Source organism: Mycteria americana, chromosome 22, assembly GCF_035582795.1.
Source record: "Mycteria americana isolate JAX WOST 10 ecotype Jacksonville Zoo and Gardens chromosome 22, USCA_MyAme_1.0, whole genome shotgun sequence".
Taxonomy (NCBI): Eukaryota; Metazoa; Chordata; class Aves; order Ciconiiformes; family Ciconiidae; genus Mycteria; species Mycteria americana.
Genome location: NC_134386.1, coordinates 2,251,032 through 2,276,654, shown reverse-complemented (window position 1 = coordinate 2,276,654; position 25,623 = coordinate 2,251,032). Strand labels below are relative to the sequence as shown.

The window sequence follows — 25,623 nt, the reverse complement described above, 5'->3', positions numbered from 1 at the left end:
CAGGGCCCGGCGGCGGGGGGACGAGGAGGAGAGGAGGAGGGGCCGGGCCGGGGCCCTACCTGCACGGCGGCCTCCAGCTTGCCCTCGAAGGTGAAGTCGATGAGGTCGGGCTTGAGGCAGAGTCCGTAGTTGAGGGGGGACACATCGGCGGGCAGCCGCTCGAAGGGCCGCTTCTCCGGCATGGCGGGGCGGCGGCAGGGGGTGCGGGGCTGCGCCCCCCCGCGGCGGGGCGGCGGGGGAGGGAGCGGCGGCGGTAGCGGCGGGGGGCGGGAGCGGGAAGGCTTCCTGCCGGCGACGCGACGGCCCCGCACCGATACACGGAGAGAGAGAGAGAGCGGGCGAGCGGCGGCGGCGGAGGAGGAGGAGGAGGAGGAGGACGAGGGAGGGGCGGGGGCGCGCGCGCGTTCCCGGCACGAGGCGGCCGGTGTGGGGGGGGTGGGGGCAGGAGGAGGAGGAGGAGGAGGAGGAGGAGGAACAACGCGTGCGCGTGCGCGCGGCGGCGGCGCCACGCGGCCGCGCACGTAGAGCGGCGGGAGCGCGTTGCGTAAGCGGCGCGGGCAGCGCGCGTGCGTCCCGGCTCGCTCCGCCCCGCTCCGCGCGGCGGTGCGGACTGCGGGGCTCGCGCGGCGTCCGGCGCGTGCGTCGCAAGGGGGTCCGGGGCGGGAGGGGTCTGGCACGGTGCACCCCGGTAACGGGTCACCCGGCCCGGGAGCGGGGGGCTGGCACGGTGCACCCCGGTAACGAGCCACCTGGCCCGGGGGGGGCTGGCACGGTGCACCCCGGTAACGGGTCACCCGGCCCGGGAGCGGGGGGCTGGCACGGTGCACCCCGGTAACGAGCCACCTGGCCCGGGGGGGGCTGGCACGGTGCACCCCGGTAACGGGTCACCCGGCCCGGGAGCGGGGGCTGGCACGGTGCGCCCCGGTACAGAGTGGGGGCTGGAACCGTGCACCCCTTTCAGGTGCTCTGAGGGGGCTGAGAGGTTGCTTGGGGGCTCCCAGCGCGCCCGGGGTCGCAACGGGGGGGAACCGGGGTTGCCAGTGGGGTGTGCCCTGCGTGGGGGCTCCCCCGGCGGAGGGGGCTGGGAGATGCACCCTGCGGGCTGGGTGCACCCTGCACCCAGGGTCCCTGGAGCCCCGGGCCCGGCGTTGTGTGGCAGCTCTGTCACCCAGCAGCGGGGCAGGGCCCGGTCTCCTCGTGGCACCCATGGGTGCAGCCAGGGCTTGGAGGCCGTTGAGTCTGTTTGGTCTCACGTCTTCCAGGAACGCGTCCCGCCTGGCCTCGCCCCGCCGCAGAGCTGGCCTCAACGTGGGACTTGTCACCGCCGCTCCGTGGCGTCGTGCTGGTGGCAGCCCTGAGCCCCAGGCTGGCTGGCGGCAGCGCCCGGCCGGCCGCAGCAGCCCCGATCCGAGCTGGGACTCGCCTCTGCAAATGTTTAATGAGCTCCCATATCTTGCCCTGGGTTTTTTTGTTAGTTCTCCTCCATGGAGTATTTTTTTATTGATTACTTTTTTCCTAGCACTGAGCAGCCGGCAGGTCCCGCGCCAGCAGCGTGCTGCGCACACCGTGCAGGTTTGGGTTTTTCCCGGGCTGCCCGTCACCCTGTCCAGTCCTCCCAGCACCCCCCATGCAGCATCTGGCCCTCGTATCTGCAGGACACAGGTCCCTTTCTCTCCGGGTTTGGTCACCTCTGTGCTCCCCAGGTCCAGATAAGGCAGCGCTGCTCACGGAGCTCGGGGTGTAACTATCGCTAACCTCCAGTGTTAAAAAATCAGGAGATTGGCTTAAAACCCCTCGGACTTTGCAGCAAAAAATAGAGCAATGCGCACATGTGGAGCAGAGAGTCGGTGTCCTGTCCTCCGGGCTTGCTTTACCTGTCCAGAGAGCTACGTGGGGTTGTTTTTCTCCCCACCCTGAGCTAATGGCCGCTCTCCTCCTCCCCGTGCTTGAACCGCAGCATCAGGTTGAAACCTGGGTGTTGCAGGGCTCCCGATAAAACCCCAGGGCTGCCGATATGCGTGCAGCCCTTCGTGGACGGGCTCGTGTCCTTCTAAGTAAAAAAAACTTCTGAAGCTCTTGAGCAGAAAGGGGCTTCTCTGCCATTTCCCATGGCCAAGCAGCCGCTGCTGCCCACCCCGGGGTACTGCAGCCTTTCGGGGCTTTCCCTGCTCGCCCAGGGTCAGCAGCGCTGCGGAGCATCGCTGAGGCTTGTGGAAGATGCTATGTAAGGAATCCGTCTTAAAAAGCTATGTACACAATACAGCGAAGAGTATTTACAGGGTAATAAATGTCCAAAGTGGGTGATGTTGCATGGCTGTTTGGGTTTGCGACAAACACCGGCAAGAAGTTTAAAAATTCTTAATAAAGACTTTATATGGGGAAAAAGAAGGGCGAAAAATTGAATTCCTCTGGAAGAGGGGAGCCAGCACCGGCGGCCGTGCTGGCTTTCCCCGCACCCGCCTTGCAGAGCGAGAGCTGCAGCCCAGCCCTGCTCTCAGCCCTGGGACCTGCCACGGTGATCTTGGATCCAGCAACTCAGCCACTGCCTCCTGCCTGGCTCTGTATGGCGTTAAACACGGACCCGACTGAGTCTCAGCCCCCCGAAAGGAAGCGCGCTGTGTCTTTGTAGATGCCACAACCTCCCTCGTTTTAAGAAGGAAGCACAGCTCGCAGAGGCAGGAAATCATTAATTGCCTTCCACCACTAGAAACTGCCATTGCTCCTTTTTTTCTCCCCCCCCCCCCACCTCCCCAAAGAGATTTATTTTTGCTGAAAGTGATACCTCGCTGTTTAAAATATAAGTTAGCGCCGAGCGAGAGAGGTAGCGGGGATTTGCTGAGACCTGGAGGAGCCGGCAGCACGAACTGGGGCACGGAGAAAGTACAGACAGCTCTTAGCACATCATTATAAAAACCAAATGGCTGATGAGCCCGGGTTCATCTGGGGTTTCTGCGGGGCCGCATTGTGCTGCAGAGCCCCGAGGAGAGGAAGGGAGACAAGGAAACAGCTGGAGCCGCGCGGGGAGGTCGGGGAGCTGCCACCCTCCCCTTGCTCCTGCCACCATCCCCTCCCGCCGCCTTGGTGGGGTGCGAAGCCCCATCGGACACACGGACGGTGTCGGTGGGGACGTGTTGGTGCTGGGACCCGGGACCAGGGCAAGTTTCATCATTCTTGGAAGCGAGCTCACGCCTGCGATGCCAGTGGGGTGCTGGGGAGAAAGTCCCGACTCCCCTGCAGCGAGGGAAGGGCCGGAGCGGTGATCCCACGGTTCAGCGGGGTCACCCGTGGGTTGGGGGGGGAGCGTCCGTGCGTGATTTGCAGCCAGGCTGGACAGAGGAGGGCTCAGCCCAACCATGCCACGGTTGTGCTGAGGAGCCTCGCCGGAGCAAAAAGCCCTTCTCCTCCTGCCTCGCGTCTGCTTTCGATGTCCCAGAGCAGCTCGTGGCCGCGGGTGACTCTCTCCAGGCGAGCCGTGGCTGGGCAGGCAGCAAGGTCGGGGGCAGGATAAACCTATTCCTGGAGCAGAGCCGCTGGCTGCTGCGGGAGGGAGGCGGAGGGGATTGTCTCCTCTGAGCTTTAATTCCTGCTCGATGGCTACGCAGGTCACTGGGTGCCCTCCTGGTGTGTGCCCGGTGCCGGGGGCACCCCGGGGGCCGGGGGCAGCGAGGGGGCTCGGTGGCCGCAGTCGGCTGCGGGGCTTGCGCTGGGCAAAGGGCTCTGGGTGCCTTCTGCGGCTGCTGGTCCGCGCGGGAGATATTGTTAGATGACAGATGCTGCTGTCAGCAAGAATCCAGAAAGAAAGAAAGGAAGAAAGAAAAAGCCTCCCCCGAGAAAGCCGGGGGGAAGCCACCTCCTCTGCCATGTCCTGACCAAACCGGGTTCTCCTGCAGTGCCAGACTGGGGAGGGCCTGGGGACAAACGGATGGGGTGGAAGCCAGGAGCTGTAATTAGCCCAGAGTCTCTGCAGCCACCAACCGCTGTCAGTCCACCATTTTAATTAGGAAAACAAGGGAATAAAAGGGGAAGAAAGAAAAAGAAAGATCCCAAGAGAAGCTTTTCTTCTCTCTCTTGCTGGAGTTTTTGCCGTTCGTGCCGGGAGCGGGAGCAGCCGGAGGGCACCGGCTAATCCTGCCTCGCAGGTCTGGGCCGGTGGCTTAGGGCAGGAATCTCTGGTATTCAGGAGCACGGGCACAACGGCGCGCTCCAAGCTGCAGAGCGGCTCCCGGGGCCTCTCGCTCCACAGGCTGTTCCCGGGGGGTTGGGAGGTGTTTTTGCATCGCTTCCCCCTCTCGCTGCGTGGCAATGCATGCGTGCAGGTCTGCCTGTCACCCTCCTGCCTCGCCGTGTACCTGGGGCGAGTTGCACAAGGACGGAGGCAAACATGGCCAAGGGACAGCCGGGGACAGCTCAGCTTTGGGCGGGTGCTGAGCACATCCCGCTTCTGTCCATGCTCAGATCCCTCCGAATCCCAGCCCTCGTCCCGCGCTCCAACGGGGCAAATCCCAGCGTGGTGGTTTTGCAGCGGGAAGGTCACACGTGGGCGGAGGGCACCGTCAAGTGGTGTCCCCAGAGGCCACCGCTGCTGGGGTGAGCCCTGGCCCGAACTGCAGCAGGCAGGGATGCTCCTGGGCCGTGCTCCCCAGCAGCCCCCCCACGGCAAGGACGTGGCCCCAGGGGGCCACCAGAGCCCTGAAAAGGCCGCCTATGGTGGTAAAACCGGCTGAGATGGCATCACAGGGCAGCTCTGCAGCTGGGAAAGCCAGACAGGCTGGGAAAATCCAGCCCCACAAGTCCCGAGCCGTGGGAAAGCGCCGGGGCCATGGGGCACTGGGGCCTGTGACTCAGTCCCGGCTGCTCCGGGACCAGCTCCGTGGCCCCAGGGCTTCAGCCCTGTTTTCCAGAGGGGAAACCGGCTCCAGTTTTCCCATTGGGGGTGGAGTGAGGAGGATCCCCCTTTCTCATATTTTTGAGCCCCCACGAGCATCATGCTAGACTTTCGGAGCTGATGCCAGGATGCAGATGCAATCCCCCCACCCATGGGTGCCTGGTCCCCCCCGTGTCCCCCGGCACAGCCCCGCAGGACCGCTCCCAGCTCGTGCCGCTCACGCCAGCACAGATAACAGCGTGGGCTGGGATCAACGGTCTCAGGCACAGCGGAGCTGTCACTACACGTTAACCAGCTGTCCGATGGAGCAACGCTTCCTCGTAGCCAAGATCAACAGTCCCCAAAGCAAACTGGGAGTACGGCCAGGCGGAGCGAGCGCAGCCTGGAGCCTCCCGACGAGCCCCCCGCTCCCGCGGGGCCACCCCGGGGTTTGCACCCCCATGCTGCGTTTGCCTTTGGGTGCGCAAGATGGACCCGAGGCCTCACCCTGCGGCCGTGGGCGGTTGCTGAGCATCCCCAGGGTGTCCCCGGAGCTGGAATTTCAAGGGAAGGGGTTTTGGGATAAGTGTGGTTTGCTTTAGGGGTGCTGCACCCCGGGAGCTGCTGCATCCCGGCGTGCCAGGCCGTCCCGTGGGACATTCGGACGGGACCCTTGCCCCTGTCCCCCCCCCCGCCTCCGCCGGCAGCCCCGAGCGTTGCTGCAATACGAAATGCCAAAAGCATCAGGCACCGACTGCTGCCGCGCCCGGAGCCGCGCTGAGCTCCCCGGTCCCCGGGGAGGCTGGGGGGGCTCTGCGGCCCCGGGGGGACAGGGGGGTCCGACCCCCTGCATGGGGCGGTGCGGGGGGGGGGGGGGGGGTCCCTCGCCTGTTGCACGTTGCACGTTGCACGTGGCACGGGGGGGTGAGCCCGCTCCCCCTCTCTCGGTGCGCCGGGCACGCGGCGGGAGCACGCTGCGGGACCCCCCCGCGCTGCACCACGCACCGGGGTCCCCCCGCCGCGCGCTCGGGGCGGAGCCTCCCCCGCCCCCGCAGCCGATGGAATTTTCCACTCGCCGCCGCGGCGCGGGCTCCCGCCGGCTCCGCCCCCTCCGCGCGCGGCCCCCCTCGGCCCCGCCCCTCCCCGCCTCGGCCCCGCCTACGTCCCGGCGGGCTGCGCGGCGGGAAGATGGCGGCCGCCATGAAGGCGGGTCTGGGCCGGCTGGGCCTGCGGGTGTGCTGGCAGGTGGGGCCCGGGAGCGGGGCTGGGCGGCCGGTAGGAGGGACAGAGGGGAAGGGGCTGAGGAGCCGTGGGATGTGGGGAATTGCTGAGGAGCCACAGATGAGGGATGTAGGGAGTCAGGGATGAGGGAATATGGGGAGGCCCGTGGGACAAGGACGGCTACAAGTAGTGGCGTTAGGTGTATTTACAGCTGCTCTGTGTTTGGGAGATGTGAAGGGAAATAAATCAAGATGGTGGTGTTTCTTGGCTGTTGGGCTAACTCCATGGTTTTGTTATTTCTCTTCCTTAGACTGCGGAGTCCGTGCTCCGTCCTGCTGGAGCGGCTCCAGCCTGTTTTGCTGTCCCAGTGAGAACAAAGAAGAGGTTTTCTGTCCCTGAATGGGCTAGAGAACTGTCTCCCGAAGAGAAGGAGAAGAGACTCAGGTCTTCGGGGACAGTATTTCCTGACGAACGTATAGAACGGACTTTCTACTTGGCCTGCACAGGTGGTAGAAAGCCTGCTTTGGTCTCTTCTCAAAGACAAAACTAATGCAGAGTAGCAGCATGGAGCAGTTGGCCTAAGCGGTGTGACCATGCTGACAGAGAGTGTCTGTCTGCAATAGACTGAATTACGCACTCTGCCTCCTGGTGAGGGATAGCAGCCGTCCTGCTTTACCTCAGAAGTGTGTCGAGCTGTTGGCCCCTTTGTACCTAGGGACAAGGAATAGCACTGGAGGTCACGTTCCCTGCTGCTGAATGTGTCTTCTCCTCCTGTCCTGGGCTGTATGGAAAAGGAGAGCAGGGAGCAGGCACCTGTCACTGCTGACAAGCTGTTAGACTAGCAATTCTTTCCCTGCTCATATTCCATCTTACAAACATTTTCAGGGGGGAATCCTGCTACTCCAGCCCCCGGCAGCCAGGGTGCTGCCTCTTTGTTTCTTTCATTTTGCTGTTTTTGAGCCTCCTCCTGACCTTTCTTCTCTGTCTTGCAGCTGATATTATAGACCCTTATGTCCCTCCTGAGGGCGATGCCCGCTTGACTTCCTTATCCAAAGATGGGCTGAAGCAAAAGATGGAGAAGTTGAAGCAGACTGCTGCCTCCCAGCTAGCGTACGTACCTCCTTTTTAATTAATCTGTGGTGCAGAAGTTTTGCTCGGTTCTGTCTTGCAGTGCTGAGATGGCGTGTTTTGTTTTCTACTCACTTCTTCCATTCTTGCTGTTGTACCACTTAACCAGGAGTCCCTGGTGGGAGAATGAACGCGAAGCACCTGTCCTGGCTTGAATGGATACAGTGTGCACTTATTTTCTTGAGGATTCTTTGGGTTTGCAGCACTATGTCTGTTTTATGAGCACCTAGAGGTTATGTCTTAGTGGGGAGTCTCCAGTTCTCAGTTGCTTCCTGATAAAAACTGGGCTTGAACTGGATAAGATCTCTGTTGTCATCTGAAACGTGCAAGACGGTTCCAAGTTGTTCTTTACTCACTGTAGAGCTTTTCTTGTCTTTTCAGTCTGCGGAAGGTAAAAGATCACGATCCAGATTTCAGCACTAAAACCTTCCCAGAGAAGGCGCAGGAGATATTTATTGAAGCTCACAATTGCCTGGCAAAGTAAGACCTCTTCTCTGACTGATGCGGTTATGTAGGACCTGCTTCTTTTTGCTTATATGCTCTGTTTTTCTTCCTTGTCTTTTAATCCTTGTCCTTCCTCTGCAACAAGTAGTTTATCTTTTTCTGCCCCCACCTCTGTGAAGAGTAGAGTGTTGGAGATTTGGTCAGTACCCTCTTGCTTTCGATAATGAAAAGCAGGTTGCAGAAAATTCATCTTGACCTGACCGGTGACGGAGGTGAGCTGTTGCACCACTAGTATTATCAGCGGATGAGTGGGTGGTTGGTGCTGTTCAGAATCACGCTGCAGGGAATTGTTTGGCTATGAAATGATATTCCACTGGCTTGCTCCACTTTCCAGTAATAGAACAGATTTCAAAACTGCATCATTCTTGGTTACAATTCCAAACATCAATAAAACATTTAGGTCATAACTGGCTTCCAAAGAATGTTGTGTCTTTCCCTAAAGTCTTGTCAGCCAGCTTGCCTTCATGTTCTGATTTCGTGCTGAGACCGCAGCTGAGAATTCTGCTTTTTCTGTTTTGCCAGTAGATTGTGTGTCTTCTGGGGAAGCAGGAATTTGTGAGTAAGCCTCTTTACAATACGTGTATTCAAGTAACTGGGTGTGTTTCACTTGCAGTTTTAACAAGCAGAAACTTCACTCCCTGGTGACAGAGCGCTGCTACCCAGTAAGTGTTTATCTGGATGTAGCATGTCCTTGATGTCTTCCATGGTCTCTAAGGCTCTCTAAACTTGATGATCTGTCTCATTTTTTCTGGATACAGTAAAGACAGAGCTGGGAGGGAAAGCACAAGTTTAAGTAATGAATAAATGCTTCATTATATATAGTAGTTTGCTTGTCATTCAATTCACATCCTAATTAAGTTGGTGCTTATTTTTCTTTATAGGAAATGGTCCGTGGGAACAGGTACAAGACCATCCGGTGGAGTTTTGTGGAGTCGCTGGAGCCTCCAAGAGTGGTTCATGTTCGATGTGACAGCATTGTGAATCGAGGCAACCTGTACGGCCAGGTGACGGTGCGGATGCACACGCGGCAGGTACATCCCCTTGTGCCCCTTGCATTTCCCAACTGACTCCAACCTGCTGCCAGCCCAAAGTAAGTTTCTTGGCTCTGTTTACAGATTCTGGCAATCTATGACCGCTTTGGGCGGCTGATGTATGGTGGGGAGCAGGTGCCCAAGGATGTTTTGGAGTACGTCGTGTTCGAGAGGTACTTGGTCAACCCGTATGGCACGTGGAGGATGCACGGCAAGATCGTTCCAGAGTGGGCTCCACCGAAGGAGCCCATTGTTAAGGTAATGCCACAGGGAGAAGGCAGCAGCATGGCCTGTGTCTGTGAAACATAGGTCCCTACTTAATTCTGAACAAAACTAGAGCTGAGCTTCCTGTAACGGGAAGGTGGTGCATTAATCTGCAAGCAGACCTATTTATTAATGTGGGATTAGCAGCCTCTAGCACCTGGAAGCTGTAATGGGAGGCTGATGGCATTTGACACGTATGCGATAACTTAGGGGGTTACTGCTCCCTGTACGTAGCCTGGCAAAGTGATGCAGGTGCTCTGTCTTCCTGTGTTACTAAAAACAGGTCCTAGCGAGGAAGGAGGTGAGAACTATAGTGTAGTACAAGACATGTCATCCCATTCCCCCTCTGTGTCCTCCCCCGTGCTGCTGCCATCTGGTCATCTTCCTGTGCAAGGCCTTTGCATTGCCAGAACTCCCTGCTCACCCTTTCTCATGCTTTGTAACATGAAGAATTCCTGTTACAGCAGTTCAGAGCTGCTCTGTGTCGTGCTGAGTTTGTTCCTTGCTTTTTCAGACTGTGATGATTCCTGGCCCAACCTTGGATCCCTCAAAAGAGTTTGAAGAAACGAAGTAGGAAGTTCCAGAGCCTGTACAGAAACAGCAATGCAAACCACTCTGGAGGGAAGAAGTGGAGAGTGTCTGTGGACGTAGCGGGTTGGATATGGCTGTGCCTTTCCAGTGAGCGGTGAACAAACAAAGCTGCTTCAGAAATGGACTCCAGTCACTAAGGATTTGCCTTTAAAGGCGTGAGAGGGGCTTGGGAGAGGGATTTAGATGAGCTCTGGGAAGAGCTTTACTCTGTCCAGGTAGACTTAGTGTGCTGCAGCTTAACCCTCTCTGTGTTTCTGTGAAGATGAGAAGTCTGTTCTCTTCAGGACTGCTCTCTAGACTAACCTCTGTCCTGAACTTGCATCGTGAGAGCCCTTGGCAGTAGAAGTCTGTCCAGACATAGGATATTTGGCACTTCCATGGGAAGTGTCATAGACCTGGTGGGCTTTCATTAAAACTTGCAGCAGTAGGTGTTGACACTTTCTTTTCCCATCCTCTTTCCCTCTCTGTACTGATTCCCAGGCTTCTTTTTTTAACAGAAAACGGGGAAGAGCAGCAAGCACACTTTAAATCAAATTCTTCTGGGTGGGTACTGCAATTGGGCTCCTGCTGAGTGGGTGCTTATTAATGGCCAAGCTTCCCAAAGGGGCTGCAGCACAGCACTGATAATTTAATAAAATTTTTTGACTCCTAAGGTCAACGTTCGTGTCAACCAAGGCCTTCTTGAAAGGCAGCATTTCTCACAGCTGATGGGTTTTGGTGCATTTGTTACAGACGCTCATGAATTCAGCGACGGGATGTTGTTAGTGAGTGGCTGGCACCATCCTGTGGACATGATGACATTCGCATCGGGTCCCCTGGTTTTGCAGGCTGTGTGGGTCGGGAAAACGCATACCCAGAGGTTACCTTTTTCTGTGGCTGGGAGTAAGCCAGTGCACTCTGCTAATCTGTTCTTGCACTGTTTTGCTCAGATAAGTTCCATTTACTCCTAGTCACAGAGCAAAATGTTCACTAGTCATCAAACAATGAAGCATCTTCTTTTTCAACCTTGTCTTGCTTTTTAACTCGGCCATTTTCCAGAGCTTGTGAGAGTTAAGTGCATTTTTTCTTCTTCCTTGAAAGAGGTTTTACAGAGTATGCAGTGAAAGGGTTATGGCTCCTTATGCTTGCAGAGTTGTTCAGTGTTTCTTGTGAATGATGTTCTTTTGAAAGGGCAGAATATCATCTTTATGCTCTGTTAGGAGAGGAGCCAGCGATGGAATCCCTTTCATCTTTTTGGAAATCAGAGGGGTGTCACAATCTGTCTGCCTTTCCTGAAAGAACCTACTATATTGAGCCTTCTGCCTACGCTTCATTCATGAGCTGAAGTGCTCCAGCATATGCAAGCTGGGCTAGGAGCTAAAATAAATTAGTGAGCTGCCTCGTTTGTGTTTGGTGTGACTCAGGCAGCTTACAAGCAGGTATGGATGTGACTCCTCGACCAAGACCAACAGACAAGGTTCTTCAGCTCTGGCTCGCAGTGAAAAGAGCATGTTTTCCGGTGCAGTGGCTGGTTTTTCTGGGAGAATGGCCTTTCCTTCCAGTCTAGCAGCGTGTGGCTCCCCATCTCCTTTGCCAATATTCAGAGCTCTGCAACTAAACCACTTCTGTTCCTGGGTTTCATTCACAGCCTTGCTGCTTTCTGTTGTATCTCTTCCTTGAGCATATTTAGTATCTTACCCACACCCCATAAATCAGCCACTAAGTGTGCACTCTGTAGATAATACTTTTTATTTTCTGTATGTACACGTACTTACACAATTGGATGATCATTTGACATTCAGCGCTGAAGACCACAGACAGCACACTACAGCAACGCCACTTTCTAAGGAGAGTGGAAGTAAATGACAAAGGAATGGCAGGACGAGCCCCGAGCCCCAGCCTTGCGTGGAGATCAGAGGGAGAACCGAAACCTTCACTTCTGCTGTCTCTGTTTTTAATTGCTTCCATCTAAGTGGAGCAGAGGGACAAATCTGGGGAGACTGGAGGCTTCGTTGTTTCCCAGCTGCTGCCTTCCTGACCCTGAGGCTTCTCCCCATGTGTATGGCCGCGTCCCTTCCCTTGTGCATTTGTGAGTGGGTGGGCTGGAGTCATGGCAAACCCGGGAGCCCTGTCTGATGCTCTGGAGATCGTAGTGCCTCCATGGCCTCAGCATCTTCTCTGTCATGCAGGAGTCTATTTGCATCTCTGCCCCAAAGGAATGGGTCTTGCAAATACAGGGAGAAGTTGAAATGTGGGATGACAAAAGGCATCCACCGCTTCTACAGATGGGCTGTAAAAGCGAAGGCTTGCTATTGCCAGTGGAAATGTTGATGGAAAAACCACTCCTGTGATGGGAAGGTGAGCCCTGGGCATGTTTGCACACATGGTGAATGTACACGCATGCACACACAGTACGAGTGAACAAGAAACCAGTAATGACAAAGTGCTTTGAAAAGTTAGTGGCGTTGTTAGTTGAGACAAACACCTTTACAGCTGAGTTGCTGCAAGAATTAGAAGTGTAGCAGTGCCGTAAAGTTGGTCAGAGAGGAGGTTAGTAGCAGGAATGCCCATCTCGGAGGTTTCTAAAAGCAGAGCAGTGGGGTGGCCTGAAGGTTGGTTTTATCCCACCCAGGTCGAGCGATAGCCAAAGGCATCTGGGAGCAGGGACGGTGGTGGGCATTGCCAAAGTGCAGTGTTTAAGCACTGGGCTGGCATCACTGGACCAAAACAGAGCAGAAAGATTTGCTTGGCATGCGTGGAAGTCCTGTGGCTGGCTTGGTGACTTCAGAGGACGTTTAAAAATAAATTACTTTAGGTCAAGGAAGCAAAATGTGTCGTGGGGTTGGCTGGGAACAATGTCTCTTTATCGCAGGCTTCAGGACCTGCCTGGTCCTAGCAGTGCTTACAGAAACCACCCTGGCTTAAAATGGAGCTGACAGCAGCACTGGGGGAGATCAGCTGGGCTGCAGAAACCCTGGAAAGCTGTTTTCCTCCCAATCGCATCGTTGCTGCCCATGGTTTGACTCAACCCTCGGTTCAGTGTCCAGCTTGCTGAGGCTGCGGGACTGCGTATTTTGGGGTGCCAGGCAAGCCGTTCCTCGCTGCGCCGGGGGCACGAACCTCCCCGCGTGGTAGGAGGACGTTCAACTGCTGGAGAGCGTGCGGGTGAGCGTCTCTAGGTAGCGAGCCGCAGCTTTGTGTCTGCTGTGTCGGTGGAAGCGAGCGAGGCTGGCACCGCGGGTGCTTTCACGTATTCAGGTGCCCTGCTTGGGCCGAGGGGGCCCTGCGCTGGGCCAGGTGCCCGTGGGTAAATGACGGGTGGCATTTGCAGGCTGCTGCCTGGCTTGAGTGCTTCGATGAAGGCAGGAGATGTTAACTGTCCCCTCGCTGCATTGGTCCCCGAGCCTGGCTGGTTGATGGCCACCACTGGAGCCTGCTGGGAGTGTGGCCGTGCCATTGGCTTCGGTGGGCACTTCTGTCCCCATCCGGGCTGTGCAGGTAGACAGTAGCCTTCAGCTCAAGACTTTCCGTTCATGAAAGCCGTGTCTGCAGCCAGATGGAGGGACCTACTCGTGGTCCTGTGGGCAGACATCGGATTTGGTTTCGCTCGCACCCCTGCCTCTGTCCTGGGGGCTCGCCCCAGCTCTGCCCTGCCTGCGGAGGGTCGGAGTGGGATCCGTGCTCTCCACCTCCCACGGACACACTTCGGAGGTTTTCCTCGTGTCTGTGCTGGTCTTGTCAGATGCTGGCAGAGCCTCTTCTGCTTCCCAGGGACAAACCTCGGCTACGCTAGCGCCTGGGCTGGGGCTGCTGCCCTCCGTGGGAGCCACGGTTGCTCCCCGAGGCAGTGGCTCTACCCTGGGGCCCCGTGAGGGCTGGATGCCCGGCAGGATGCGGCACAGGGGCTTGTGCTCAGCCTCGCCGTCGGATGTGCCCTTGGATTTTTTCAGCAGGGCTGTTGGAGACACGGTGCTGGCTCCAGCCACCGGCTTTGACTTTCCCGTCCATGTGGGGGATGCTCTGTCAGCTCCCTGTGGGTGCACGCCTGGTTTGAAGCTTTCCTTCTCCAAGCCGGTGGGCTCTGCTGCTTCCCAGGGGCAAATATCAGATTTCCTGCTCTCCATGTTGTCGGACTTCTTGGACGGCTCTTTCCCCATTGCACTTTTCAGGGAGGGCTCCTCCGTGCCCAGGCTCTCCCAGGGACAAATGGACTCACGGTCTCTGCTTGCTTTCTCCTTCTTTGCAGACGTGCTATCTCCAGTCTCTTTTGAGAGACCTTGACTTGTAGAAGAGCTTCTGCTCACCATGGACAGAGTGTCTTTGTCCCGTCTTGATTTCTCTTTACCTGATGGTGGAGCAGCCACCTCCCAGGGGCAGATTTCTGCTTTATCCCTGGGTTCAAGCTCCCAAGGACAGACCTCTGCCTTCAGGCCCTCCACGCTCTGGGATTTCTTTGAAGGCGATTTGGGCAGTGTGGGGCTCCCGGCACGGGGTTGTTCTGGGGGCTCCTCCGTGCCCAGGCTCTCCCAGGGACAGATGGACTCACGGTCTTTGCTTGCTTTCTCCTTCTTTGCAGACGTGCCATCTCTGATCTCTTTCAAGAGACCTTGACTTGTAGAAGAGCTTCTGCTCACCATGGACAGAATGTCTTTGTCCTGTCTTGATTTCTCTTTACCTGATGGTGGAGCAGCCACCTCCCAGGGGCAGATTTCTGCTTTATTGGTGGCTTCGAGCTTCTGAGCCTCCCAAGGACAGACCTCTGCCTTCAGGACCTCCACGCTCTGGGATTTCTTTGAAGGCGATTTGGGCAGCGCTGGGCTCCTGGCACGGGGTCGTTCTGGGGGCTGCTCCATGCCCAGGCTCTCCCAGGGACAGACCTCAGCCTTCGTGCTCCCCACGTTCTCTGGTTTCTTGGCAGTGGCTTTCAGCAGCTCTGTGCTCCTCGTGCCGTACACCGTGGAGGAGCCCTCCTTGTTCGTGCTCTCCCAGGGACAGATGGACTCACGGTCTTTGCTTGCTTTCTCCTTCTTTGCAGACGTGCTATCTCTGATCTCTTTCAAGAGACCTTGACTTGTAGAAGGCCTTCTGCTCACCATGGACAGAGTGTCTTTGTCCCGTCTTGATTTCTCTTTACTTGATGGTGGAACAGCCGCCTCCCAGGGGCAGATTTCCGCGTTATTGGTGGCTTCGAGCTTCTGAGCCTCCCAAGGACAGACCTCTGCCTTCAGGCTCTCCACGCTCTGGGATTTCTTTGAAGGCGATTTGGGCAGCGTGGGGCTCCCGGCACGGGGTTGTTCTGGGAGCTGCTCCATGCCCAGGCTCTCCCAGGGACAGACGGCCCCTCTCTTGCTGCTGCCCTTCTCCGGGGATCTCACCGGGCTGGCTAACGCTGCCTGGCGCGTGATGCGCTTGTCCCCCTTTGAAGCCCCCCCGGCACCCTGCTTTGCCTTTGGCTGGTCGGAGGGAGGAGCAGCCGCCTCCCAGGGGCAGATTTCTGCTTTATCGGTGGCTTCGAGCTTCTGAGCCTCCCAAGGACAGACCTCTGCCTTCAGGCCCTCCACGCTCTGGGATTTCTTTGAAGGCGATTTGGGCAGCGCTGGGCTCCTGGCACGTGGTTGTTCTGGGGGCTGCTCCGTGCCCAGGCTCTCCCAGGGACAGACCTCTTCCTTTATGCTCTCCGTGCTCTGGGATTTCTTGGACTCTGCTTTTGCGCACTCCAGGCTTTTCCTAATGAGCTTTGCAAAGATCCCAGTGTCCCTGCGCTCTGGCTGATGGCCAACCGTCTCTGCCAGCTTTGCTTTGATATCTTCAAGTCCTCCAGATCCTGGTTTGTTTTCCCCTTTGGAAATCCCACGTGTGTCCTGACTTGGTCTGTCCTTCCCTGATGGAGCTGCAGACTCTTCCCAAGGGCAGATTTCCGCTTTAGGAAGCGGCTTATCCTCCACTTCCCATGGACAAATGTCAGCCTTTTTGCTATCGACGGTTCCTCCTTGCTTAGATGATGTTTTGAGCAGAGCTCGATATTTTGCCGTGAGCCCTGTGTTGGGCTGCTCCGCACCTTCCCCAGGGCGGGGGGATCCTCGCTGGCTGCTCCCCTTGTCTGCAGCCAGCGCCGTCTCTCCCGTGCCCCTCGGGGCCGCTCTCTGCGGGGAAATCCCATTTTTCACTTGGGAAATTTCACCATCATCTAATTTTCCTGCATTGGATAAGGCTGTTCCCCTTTCCCAAGGGCAAACTTCTTCTGCATCATTGTCGGCTCCAGCTGCTTCCCAGGGACAAACCGAAGCCCGTGTGCTCACCGGGCTCCTCGAGGTCACTTCTGGCAGCTCAGAGCTTCTGGGAGCAGGTTTTGGTGGGGATCCCTCGCTGCCGGTGCTGCCCCAGGGCCGGCTGGGTGCTTGCAGGCTGCTCCTGCTCTCCTGCGCTCTCAGCAAACTCAGAGGGCTGATGCTCTTGACCCACTTGCCCAGCTGCCTCCTCTCTCCTTCCTGCCTCTCTTGCTCCGGCTGAGCCCCCTCCACGTCCCAGGGGCAGATTTCTGCTCTGACGGTCCTTCCCCCGTCCCTGCTCTCCCACGGACAAACCTCAGCCATCCTGCCCTCTGCGCTGCCTGCTGTCTCCGAAGCCCTTTGGGGCAGCTCTGGGCTTTTTGCTGGTGGTTTCTCCGTGCCTGGCTCTTCCCCGGGGAGTCTGGGATCCCCTTCACTGCCACCCTTTCCCAGGGCTCTGCCTGGCACCCAGCGCTCGCCCCTGCTCTCCTCCCAGGGGCAAATTGCTATTTTAATGCCGGAATCTGCCTGGGTTTCCCCAGGACAGACCTCTGCCTGCCTGCTTGCCGTGCTGCAGGCTTTCCCCCCTGGGGCCACCTCCACGCTGCGGCTCTTTGCAGGAACCCTTTCGACACCCAGCAGGACCCCGCTCTCCTCCCGGGAAGCAATCGCCTCCTGGCGCAGCAAGGTTCCTTTTCCTGCTGGGATGCCCAGGGGACAAACCGCAGCCTCCGGCTTCTCTGCAGCCGCTCTCCACACACCGGCGGTGGACGGGTGGGGGCTGCCTGCGACAGGTTTTGCATGCGGCTGCTCCAGCTCTGTGCAGTCCTGGGGTCGGACGGACCTCCTGCCCGCCTCGAGCCCTTCAGCTGGCCTGGCCACCCCTTCCTTCGCTGTGATCGGCCTCACGACGGCTGCAGGAGCATCCTTCTCCGGCTCCGCCGCGGGAGCCTCGGCCCCTTGCCGGGGATGTGTCTGTGCTTTCCCACGGCCGCCCACCACGGGGGTTTCACAGGGATGTTCGGCTCCTTCTTGGTGGCCAACGCCGGGTGGCATCTCCTGCACCCCCGAGGGTGGCCCTGGGCCCCCGCCAGCATCCGCGTTCCCCCTGGGAGCACTGGGCTCCTCTGCCATTTTCTCACCGTCGCCTGTCCCCGGGGCTGGTCTGTCCCGCTGTCCTTCTGCCTCTGCCCTGCCATACCCCCAGCCTGCGGCTTCCCAGGCAGTGCCGGCGTTGTTGTTGTGCTGGCAGGGGACCGTCTCCCCCTGCCACGGGCGGGCAGCGGGCTCGCTCCCGGGCCTCTGCCTGCTCCACTCGGGGCTTTTGGCAGCGGGGTGTCGGCTGATCCCCCCGAGGGACACGGCCGCTGTCTCTGCCAGGCTGGGCCTCTCCCTCCTGCTGCCCCCTTCCCGCTCGTGCCCCCTCTTCCTGAGGCTCCCCTCGCCCTCTCTCTTCCCCTTCAGGATGCTTTTCCCCCTGGAGCGGTTGAAGGCTTTGATGGCCAGTCCCAGGCCCCGGATGGAGGTCTTCTGGGAGGGCAGCTTCAGGCTGGTGGGGGTGGCTGCTGCATCACCAGGGGTCCCCGAGTCTGCTGCTTCGGTGGCTTTTTGCTTCCGGCTCAGGATCTCCTCCTGGACCAGCTCCCAGGGGCAGACCTGCGCCGGGATGGAGGCTGCGGTTAGCAGCCTGCCCTTCCCCACGGGGGAGGATGCACGCCCCGACTCTTCCTCCGCAGGCCCCTCCGGTGTCCTCTCTGCCTCTCCGGCCCGTGCCGGGGGGTCTGCAAGTGGCTCTGGGCTCTCCCCAGCTGGCACGGCGCGCTGCACCAGGCTCTGGTGGCGGAGGGGGGGCGGCGGTGGGGTCCTCCTCACCGTCACCCGCACCCGCCCCGGGAGGTGGGAGCTGTCGACGCTGATGCTCTTGATGGGTGCGTAGGTGACGTGTTTCGGCACCTTGCCGTCACCCGAGGGGGACGTGTCCTCCTGGGAGCACCCCTCGGCGGGGCTGGAGCCCGCTGGTGGGAGACCATCGGCGGCACCGGGGCTTTGGGGCTTCCCGGCTTCCTGGGAGGGTCCCTGGTCCGTGGGGTGCTCCGAGGACGGGGTGCACGGGTGCCAGTTGGCGTGCCACTCCTCCCACGCCGCTCGGCTGGCAGTGAGCAGGGCCTCTTCCCGTGTACCGTCGATGAAGCTGAGCGACTTCTGCAAGGGGGGTGCGTGGGGTGCGGGGGGCTGCCCGCGCCCCGCCAGGTTTTGGGCACTGGCCGACTTGCACACGAGCGGGGCAGCGTCGAGGGACTCGCTGTCGGATTGCTCCGAGGCCGTCGCCGCCATCGTCTTCCTCCCTGACGCGGGCTCCCCAGGGGGGCCGGGGGTGGGCGAGCCTCCCTGGGGCTCCCGCGCAGGATCCCGGGTGCTGCGGGACTTGCGCGGGGCTGCGGCGCGGCGCCGGGAGCCGTCATCCCGCGTCCGCAGGCCGCTGCTGCCGGCGTCAGGGAGCCGGTTGGCCGAGGAACCGCGGCGTGCCGGGGTGCCCGCCCGCTCCCCCCGGCCGCTCCGGCGTGCCACGGCCTCGGGCAGCTCGGCGACGCGGCGTGCGATGGAGCGGCCCAGGCCGCGGCGCGAGCTGCGCTTCTTGGGGAGGTGGGGGTTGTTGGCTGCCATCCTCCACGTCTTGTGCACCTCCAGCTGCATGTAAAGCTTCTTCAGCTCCTCCTGTGTGCCGCGGGCGGGGGGATGCCGCAGAGAGAGGGGAGAGAGGAGAGCACGTACGGTGGGACCGCGCGGGGGCCGTGGCTGGGATGACCCTGCAAAGCCCCGGCTTGGCCCCTAAGGCCAGGCCGTCCCCGTGTCCCCGAGCCCCTGCGCTGCCCGTTCCTCCGACCCAGGGGATAGAGCAGGTTTCCCCACCCGTGGCCGGTGGCGGTTCACCCTGCACCCCCTTCTCCCTCCCTCTGCTTTGCATCAGAAGAAAGATCGCAAAAGGCACCTCTTACTCTGCGCGGGGCTGCATAGCTAGCGTCAAAAGAAGGTCCTGAGTGTGCCACCCACCCGAATGTCATCGGGGTCGAGACTGTGCTCGCTCCAGGCGGACGTGATGCTGCTGTTCAGGCAGGAGCCCGAGCGCCGCATGTCCAGCTCGTCCTCGTAGACCTCGGCCGCGATCTCCTCCCGCAGCGGCGAGCTGTTGTGCAGGAACTGGGGGTGGCGAGGGGCGAGCTCGCCGAGGGGTCCCTGAAACGCCGGGGAACCCCAGCCCCGTCTCCCCGAGTCCCCGGGCCGAGCGTTACCTTCGGGATGAAGAGCAGCGCCAGGGTCATGGTGATGGTGCCGTGGGTGTGAGCGAAGAAGAGCAGCAGGGTCCAGTCAGGGTGCAGTGAGGGGACCATGATGAACCTGGAAGGGGCGAGGAGGCCAGCGCTGGGTCCCGCCGAGGCGCCCGCAGCCCCCTCCCCACCTCCGGACCCCGCAGCCTCCGCCCCGCCCAGGGACCCACGCAGGGAACCCGCTGGCTTCAGGGATTTGCCGCCGGTTTCTCCGCATCGCCGGGGACGGGAATCTTGGTTCCCAGCCGCCTCGCGGCCCCTCGTCCTACCTGACCACGTGGAAGGCGGCCGAGATCATGAGCTCGTTGTGGAGCGCGATGCCCATGTAGCGGGGCTCGTGGAAGGTGGAGGGCATGGCGCGCGTGGCGTAGCACAGGAAGCTGCCCCACAGCAGGAACAGCATTTCGGCTGCGGGAGAGAGTGGGGGAGCGATGCTGAGCATTCAGCCCCATCCCCCTGCTGCCATCGGCGTCTTTTCCTGGGTGGCACCGATGGGTGCTGAGCTGTGGGGTGGGTGCTACTGCCCGCCGGGACCTCCCTGCCTCGGGGCACATCCAGCCCAGCGCGTTCACCCCGGCTGCCGTTGGCACGTGCCGTGGTGGGAGCCGGGTCCAGCGCAGAGCATCCTCCAGCACAGCCTGCCCGAAGGCCACCGGCACTCACCGCCTGTGCCAGGGCAAGTCCTGGGGATGCTCAGAGGAGAGGGTGGGAGGCAGCTCGGGCACCCCAGCCCTGCTTGCAGGCTCCAGGCAGGATAAATGGACAAGGAAATTAAAACCCCACGTGCCTCCTTTATGGGATGGGGTCCTGGGGCTGTGGGGACCCCCTGGGACACTGCGGGGGCTGGTCTCACCGATCACCATCATATAGTCCCAGCGGTCGTGGCCGCAGATGTAGAAGTGGAGCCCGTGGGCGGTCTGGGTGCGGATCACCAGCGGGATGTTCTTGTCGATGTTCTCCAGCATCCCGATGGTCCAGGCCGCCAGGAACCACAGCACCAGGAGCAGGATCAGCCCCAGCATCTTCAGCACCCGCCCGCTCGACACGTAGGGCACCCTCTGGGCCGTGCGGGACAGGAACACCTTCAGCACCCTGCGAGGCGTGGAGGGGTGAGCCCCAGCCGGTCCCCACTGCGGGGGTCCCAAGCACCCAGCCCCCCCGTCCCGGCTACCTGTACAGCTTGAGGGTGATGGTGCCGTAGACGATGGCGAAGCCGAGCGTGCGCACCCAGCGCAGGACGATGCAGCGGAAGATGCTCGGCTTGAAGTACAGGATGAACACCTGGGGCGGTGGGAGAGAGGGTTTGGCGGGCGGCACGGGGCCAGATCCCGCCTGCCGGGGCGGCAGCAAACGCCGGAGACTCGGAAACCTCCCGCTTTCAGGCCAGCCCTGCTGCCACCCTTCCCCTTGGCTCTACAGCATCCGCCGCAGCTCTTGCGGGAGGAAGAGGGGATTTGGGCAGGGATTAATTCCCACGGCCGGCGGGAGAAAAGGGATTTGGTTTCCCGAGGAGGTTTATACCGCAGCCACTTGGGGGCCGTGCCAGCAAAATTAACAATTGGGCAGAGTTGTGTCCGTGCCCTGCTTGGGGCCAGCTCGATGCCCTCGCCCGGGGGGCAGCCGGCCAGGCTGCAAGTGCTCTTAAACCCCAACCCAGAGTTTTTCAGCCCCATGGCCGGCTGGATACTCACGGGGAAGTAGAGGAGGAGGGACCCGAAGAGGATCGTCTCCAGGAGGACAACTCCGGATGCCCGGATCCTCTGCAGGACAGAGGGACAGAGGCGTGAGGGTGCAGCCGGGAGCCTTGGCCGGTGCCCGGAGGGGATGGAGCCAGGGCAGGGAGATCCCCCCGAGCGTGCCGGGCTGTGACATCCTTCCCGCTGCTGTGACATCCCCCCCCTGCCCCTGAGAGCCCCCCTGAGACCGCGGGGTTTGCATGTGGGAGGGGAGCAGGGCGGGAGATGATGGGTGGAGGGGGAGGACCCGGGGACGCCTTGCCTTGCTCCGTCGGAAGTGGTAGGAGACGAGCATGCTGAGGAAGACGGCCAGCATGCAGCAGGCCTGGCAGGAGAGGACAGCCGCCCGCAGTGCCCGGTCCTCCTGGATCAGGCAGGGCCTGTCGTCCTCGCAGGTGACACATCCCTGGCGGCAGGGCCGGCATGCCAGCTGGGACCCCCCGTCCGCCCCCACCGTGCTCCCCGCTGCGCCTGGGGACAGAGCAACGGCCAGGTGAGGCCACCGCATCGTGGATGCGGTGCTTTCCTTGCCGGGGCACGTGCTTGGGCTTCCCACAGCCCCCCCCCCCCCCAGCCCTGGACCCCACTGCTGTAGCCACGTGCCACAGGGTAAAATGGGGACCCCAGGGCCAGCCATGGCATGGCACCCACCTGCCCTGGCACCGCTGGCCGCTCCGCCGGCCCCGTAAAAGCCCGGTTTGCACCGGCACAGGTACGTCCCGAGGACGAAGCCGCGGCTTTCCTGGGGGACACACTGAAGGAGACAGGCTGAGACGCACGGAAGGGCGAGGGCTCATCCTGCACCCCGTATGCTCCCCCCGGCCCCGCGTCCCCCCCTGCACCAGGGGCTCCAGCAGCCCCCGGCTCGCAGGTACGCGACTCCACGCCATCCTCCCCCACGCCCAGGAGGAATCAGTGGTTAAACATTTAAGAATTAAAAGCCAAAGCTTGGCCCCCAAATCCCTCCCTAAAACCTAAATGGACACCTAATGCAGCAGAGCGCACTAATCCTGCCCAGCCGTGACGACAGCGGCAGGCAGGGCATTGCTGCCCTAATCCCCCCCGGCCTCTGCGGGGCGGTGCGGCCGGATCCTGCCCCGAATGGGTCGGGCTGGCAGTTTTTCTGGGTATTGTTGTTTTCTGGAGAGATGCCCAGCGGCAGAGCCCGTCCCTCTGGAGGGCATCGCCCGCGGGGCAGGAAGGAGAAGCCGGTGACGCCTTTCCCACTCGGGAAGGGCTCTTTGCCTTTGGGGTGGACCCTGACCCACACTGAGCCGGGGGGCTGCGGGGTTCGCCCCAGCTGGGGATGCTGCTGGTCGTGCCAAGCCCTGAAAGACGCTTGGGCATCACCGTCTCACCTGGGTGGGCACCGCCAGAGGGGATCGAGGGCTGCTGGTCGGGGTGCTTCACCCACCGGCTGCCAGCCCCCGGAGCCCGGCCACCCCTGCGGTGCCGGGGCAGGGAGCAGCCAGGTCACACGCTGCTGCTGGTGGCGGGGAAGGAAGATTTGCACAATAAACCCCTCGGCTGCAGCGCCAAGAGCAGCTGAACGAAGCAGATGGATCGGCCGGGAGAGGATAAAGCTCAGTCCGGAGGGAGGGACACGCGGCAGGGACAGCCCGGCCGGGGGCACGGGGATGGTTCGGTGCGGGGGAGCCCCAGCCCTGCTGGGTGAGGGGATGGGGCGCAGGGTGCTGGGTGCCAGCGGCCGATACCTGGGTGCTGTTGAGGTCGCAGCGGTGCGTATCCGCAAACCAGCCCGGCCCGCTGGCGCACTGGTCGATGGCCACGTCCCGCAGCTCGACGTCCACCCGCACGACGCCCCTGCGCAGACGGACGGGGTCGGCCCCGGGGGCCGCACAGGGCGTCCCCGTGCCCACCTCGTGCCCCCCACCCAGCGTGGCCGTGCCCCACCGCTGCCCCCGGGGGAGGCAGCCACAGGGGTGGCTGGTGCCGGTGCATGGACTGGTGGGACTACGCGAGGTGTCAGCAATGTCCCCGGAGCCCCCGGCCGGGGATGTCCCCCCTCGGAGCCATGTCTGGGGGAGGTTGGAGCTGGGGCAGGGGTAAGGGTAGGGGCAGCAGCTCCTGGGTGTGAATTCTGCCTCTCAAGAGGGGCTTTAGTGCAACCAGTTGGAAAATAAGAGCTGCTGGGGTGGCCCCTGCGTGCCGTCCCTCGCCCTGCGGGACAGACCCCCTTCCCTGGGTGCTCCGAGGGGGACGGGGCCTCTCCCTTGGAAACAGGGCCATGTCCCCTCTTCGAGGCTAAGCCCAACTGCCCCCTTCCCTCCCCAGCGCCTCCCACCGTGGCTCCTTGCGCGGGGGGTGCCGGGGGTGCGGCAAGGACCCACCAGCCCAGCGATGCCCCCCAGCTCCCAGGAGGGGCCCCCCCCCGGCCTGGCTCACCCACCCCCAGCGCGGCCGCAGCAAGGGGGCTCGGGGGGTGGCAGCCCAAGGTGGGCAGCGCGGGGACAACCAAGGGGGGACGGGAGGCAGCTCCGTGCCTGTGGACGTGCAAATACCCACGTGCGTGCGCACCCACGCACACGGGGACACAGGCAGGGGGCTGGCGTGCTGCCGGGAGGGCTGGCACACACCTTGCAACCCGCTGCCTGCACCCGGGGGTGATGCCTCCAGCTGCACCCCCCAGCATGCACATGGGGCTCCCCCCAGCCCCCTTTACACCCCACCAGCCCCTCCGGGTACCACTTACTTGAACTCAGGGCTGAGGTCCGGCTTGAGCCCGTAGAAGGCGGAGGAGAGCGTGACTGCCCAGGTGGGCAGGAACCTGCCGTCCCGGCACTCGAGGAATGGCGGGGACCACCACACGTGGCCCGGCTCCCCCACGTAGCTGTCGCCCCGCTGCCACTTGGGGGTCTCCATGCTGCGCAGGTCATTGCTGAGCACGCGCTTGTGGAGAGGGGGGGTCCGCTGGGACTTGAGGGCGTTGAACCACTCGTTGTCCCAGCTGAGGTTGCCGAGGCTAGGGGCGGCGGCGGAGATGTCCTGCAGCAGGATCTCGCCGTCCCCCTTGGTGGCCTGCAGCATCAGCCGGGGCTTGGCGGCCAGCGGGTGGGCGTCGAGGGCGAGGATCACCCGGCGCACCCACGGGTGCCCCTCCGCCAGGCTGCGGACCAGCGCCTGGTACCACTCCACGTCCTCGGCCACGCTGGCTTCGCGGATGTCGTTGGTCTGGAAGAGCATGTTGAGGAAGTTGGCGGCCTGGGCCAGCGCCTCGGGGGCGGCACGTAGGGTGGCACGCAGCGCCGGGGGGGGGCTGGAGCCGGGAGACCCCGCCACGACACCCCGGCTGCAATTGGCCCGGGCCAGCCGCCGCGCGTCGCCTGTTCGCAGGAAAGCCAGCGCTGCCGCCGAGCCCTCGGGGTCCCCCGACGCTCCCGGCTCCGGCGTGGGCGCCCAGGAGGACAACGGGGCCGGGGACCATCCTGCCGGCCGGGGGGGTCTCTCCTGTGGGCGCTGGCCCCCCGCGAGGATGGTGCCGTGGACCAGCACCGCGTGCAAGCACCGGAGCAGCAGCCACCGCCACGGCCCCATGGCCGGGGCTCAGCGGAGCCCCCCGGCCCCCTGCGGCCCCGCCGGCCGGCCCGGGGGGGGCATGGCGGGCACGGTGCCCGAGCCGGCCGGGAGCCTTCTTTGCTCCGCGGGGCTGGACTCGCTCTCTGCCGCCTGTTTTCCTCCCTCGGTGATGCCGGAGCAGACGTCACCGGCTCCAAAACGTGTTCGTCTGCTGGCGCTGCCCACCCGGAGCCCCCCCCCCCCACCCTCCGCCCACCCCCGCGCTCCCGCTCGGGCAGAGCACGCTGCTGGGGAGCCCCCCCACCCTCAGCCCCGGGGGGAACCCCCGCACCCCAGCCCCCTCGGGCTGGCCATGATGCAAGCGCATCCTGGGGGGAAGCCATGACAACGGGGCTGGGAATTTTCCTCCCAGCATCCCCCTCCCTGCAGCCCCCTCGGCAGCCGGGGGGAGAAGGTCGCCCGCTGGTTCCCCATATGGTCCCGGGCTTCAGTCCCGCAGTGCCCGGCCCCCCCCGGCCGTGGGGTGGAAACTGGGGGGGGGGGGTGGCCCACACCCGGGATGTCCCCGTGGGGCTGAAGGTGGCGAGTGCGGTATGGGGGTGGGCACGAACACGGTTCCCACGGCAGGGCCTGACGCCCACCCCCGCTGGCTGGGGGATGATGTCCTGGGTCCCACGCAGCACTGCCCTGGTTGCAGAGGGGAAACTGAGGCACGGGAGGCTGCTCAGCCCTCCACCCCCCCGCCTGAAGCAACGGTGACTTCCCTTTTCACCAGCCTCGGGGCAGGTGTGGGGAGAGCTGGTCCCCATCCCCCTTCCTCCAACGGGCCGGCAAGAGCCGTGCAGGGCTCGCAGTACAAGGGTGCCGGGCGCCCGTGCCTCAGTTTCCCCTACCACACCCCGCCGTCCCGGGGGGGGAAAGCCCTCTGCGTCGCGGCCGGGGCTGCGTCTCCAGGCGCCCCGGCCGCCACCGCCGCCCCGCCGGCCCCACCAGCCGTGTCCCCCCACGCCCCCGCCCCGCCCCGGGGCCGCCCGTGGGTGCGGGGGCTCGGAGCGGGTCCCCACGGCCGCGCTCCACGTGGGGGGGGGGGCGGGGGGTGTGGCCTCGCGCAATGGGCGTGGCTACGGCCAGCGGGGAGGCGGGGCGAGGGGCGGGACCGGGGCCGGCGGCGGA

At 62.1% G+C, this 25,623-nt stretch overlaps 3 protein-coding genes across 3 annotated transcripts in view; 1 reads left to right on the top strand and 2 right to left on the bottom strand.

The window, feature by feature from the left end:
* The window catches only part of NPEPPS (aminopeptidase puromycin sensitive), a 38,660-nt gene extending 38,238 nt beyond the window's left edge, over positions 1-422 (bottom strand). The window contains exon 1 of the mRNA XM_075522715.1: positions 60-422. Within this exon, the coding sequence (XP_075378830.1) occupies positions 60-182 (123 nt within the window). The 5' untranslated portion in view covers positions 183-422. The remainder of the gene's footprint in view (positions 1-59) is intronic.
* Positions 423-6,013: 5,591 nt separating this feature from the next.
* MRPL45 (mitochondrial ribosomal protein L45) lies at positions 6,014-11,260 on the top strand. The gene is made up of 8 exons (XM_075522739.1): positions 6,014-6,109; positions 6,396-6,591; positions 7,078-7,195; positions 7,595-7,693; positions 8,331-8,379; positions 8,599-8,748; positions 8,833-9,006; positions 9,527-11,260. Exons 1-8 carry the CDS (start codon positions 6,053-6,055, stop codon positions 9,584-9,586), a joined length of 903 nt encoding a protein of 300 aa, XP_075378854.1. The 5' UTR covers positions 6,014-6,052; the 3' UTR covers positions 9,587-11,260.
* A 191-nt stretch (positions 11,261-11,451) lies between these two features.
* Positions 11,452-24,468, bottom strand: GPR179 (G protein-coupled receptor 179). The gene is made up of 15 exons (XM_075522702.1): positions 23,627-24,468; positions 22,629-22,737; positions 21,565-21,667; positions 21,176-21,384; positions 20,869-20,937; positions 20,349-20,458; positions 20,031-20,269; positions 19,447-19,585; positions 19,142-19,247; positions 18,903-19,049; positions 17,319-18,566; positions 16,653-17,267; positions 16,098-16,181; positions 14,195-15,647; positions 11,452-14,140 (listed from the first exon to the last, which is right to left on the bottom strand). Exons 1-15 carry the CDS (start codon positions 24,466-24,468, stop codon positions 13,149-13,151), a joined length of 6,465 nt encoding a protein of 2,154 aa, XP_075378817.1. The 3' UTR covers positions 11,452-13,148.
* Between the last annotated feature and the right edge of the window lie 1,155 nt (positions 24,469-25,623).

Excerpts from the sequence above, each read along its gene's own strand:
- GPR179 (XM_075522702.1), bottom strand. The coding sequence starts at position 24,468 with ATGGGGCCGTGGCGGTGGCTGCTGCTCCGGTGCTTGCACGCGGTGCTG. Across the intron at positions 22,738-23,626 it reads GACCTCAGCCCTGAGTTCAA|GGGCGTCGTGCGGGTGGACG; the intron begins GTAAGTGGTACC and ends CCGTCTGCGCAG. Across the intron at positions 20,270-20,348 it reads ATCACCCTCAAGCTGTACAG|GGTGCTGAAGGTGTTCCTGT; the intron begins GTAGCCGGGACG and ends CACGCCTCGCAG.
- MRPL45 (XM_075522739.1), top strand. The coding sequence starts at position 6,053 with ATGGCGGCCGCCATGAAGGCGGGTCTGGGCCGGCTGGGCCTGCGGGTG. Across the intron at positions 7,196-7,594 it reads ACTGCTGCCTCCCAGCTAGC|TCTGCGGAAGGTAAAAGATC; the intron begins GTACGTACCTCC and ends TTGTCTTTTCAG. Across the intron at positions 8,380-8,598 it reads TGACAGAGCGCTGCTACCCA|GAAATGGTCCGTGGGAACAG; the intron begins GTAAGTGTTTAT and ends TTTTCTTTATAG.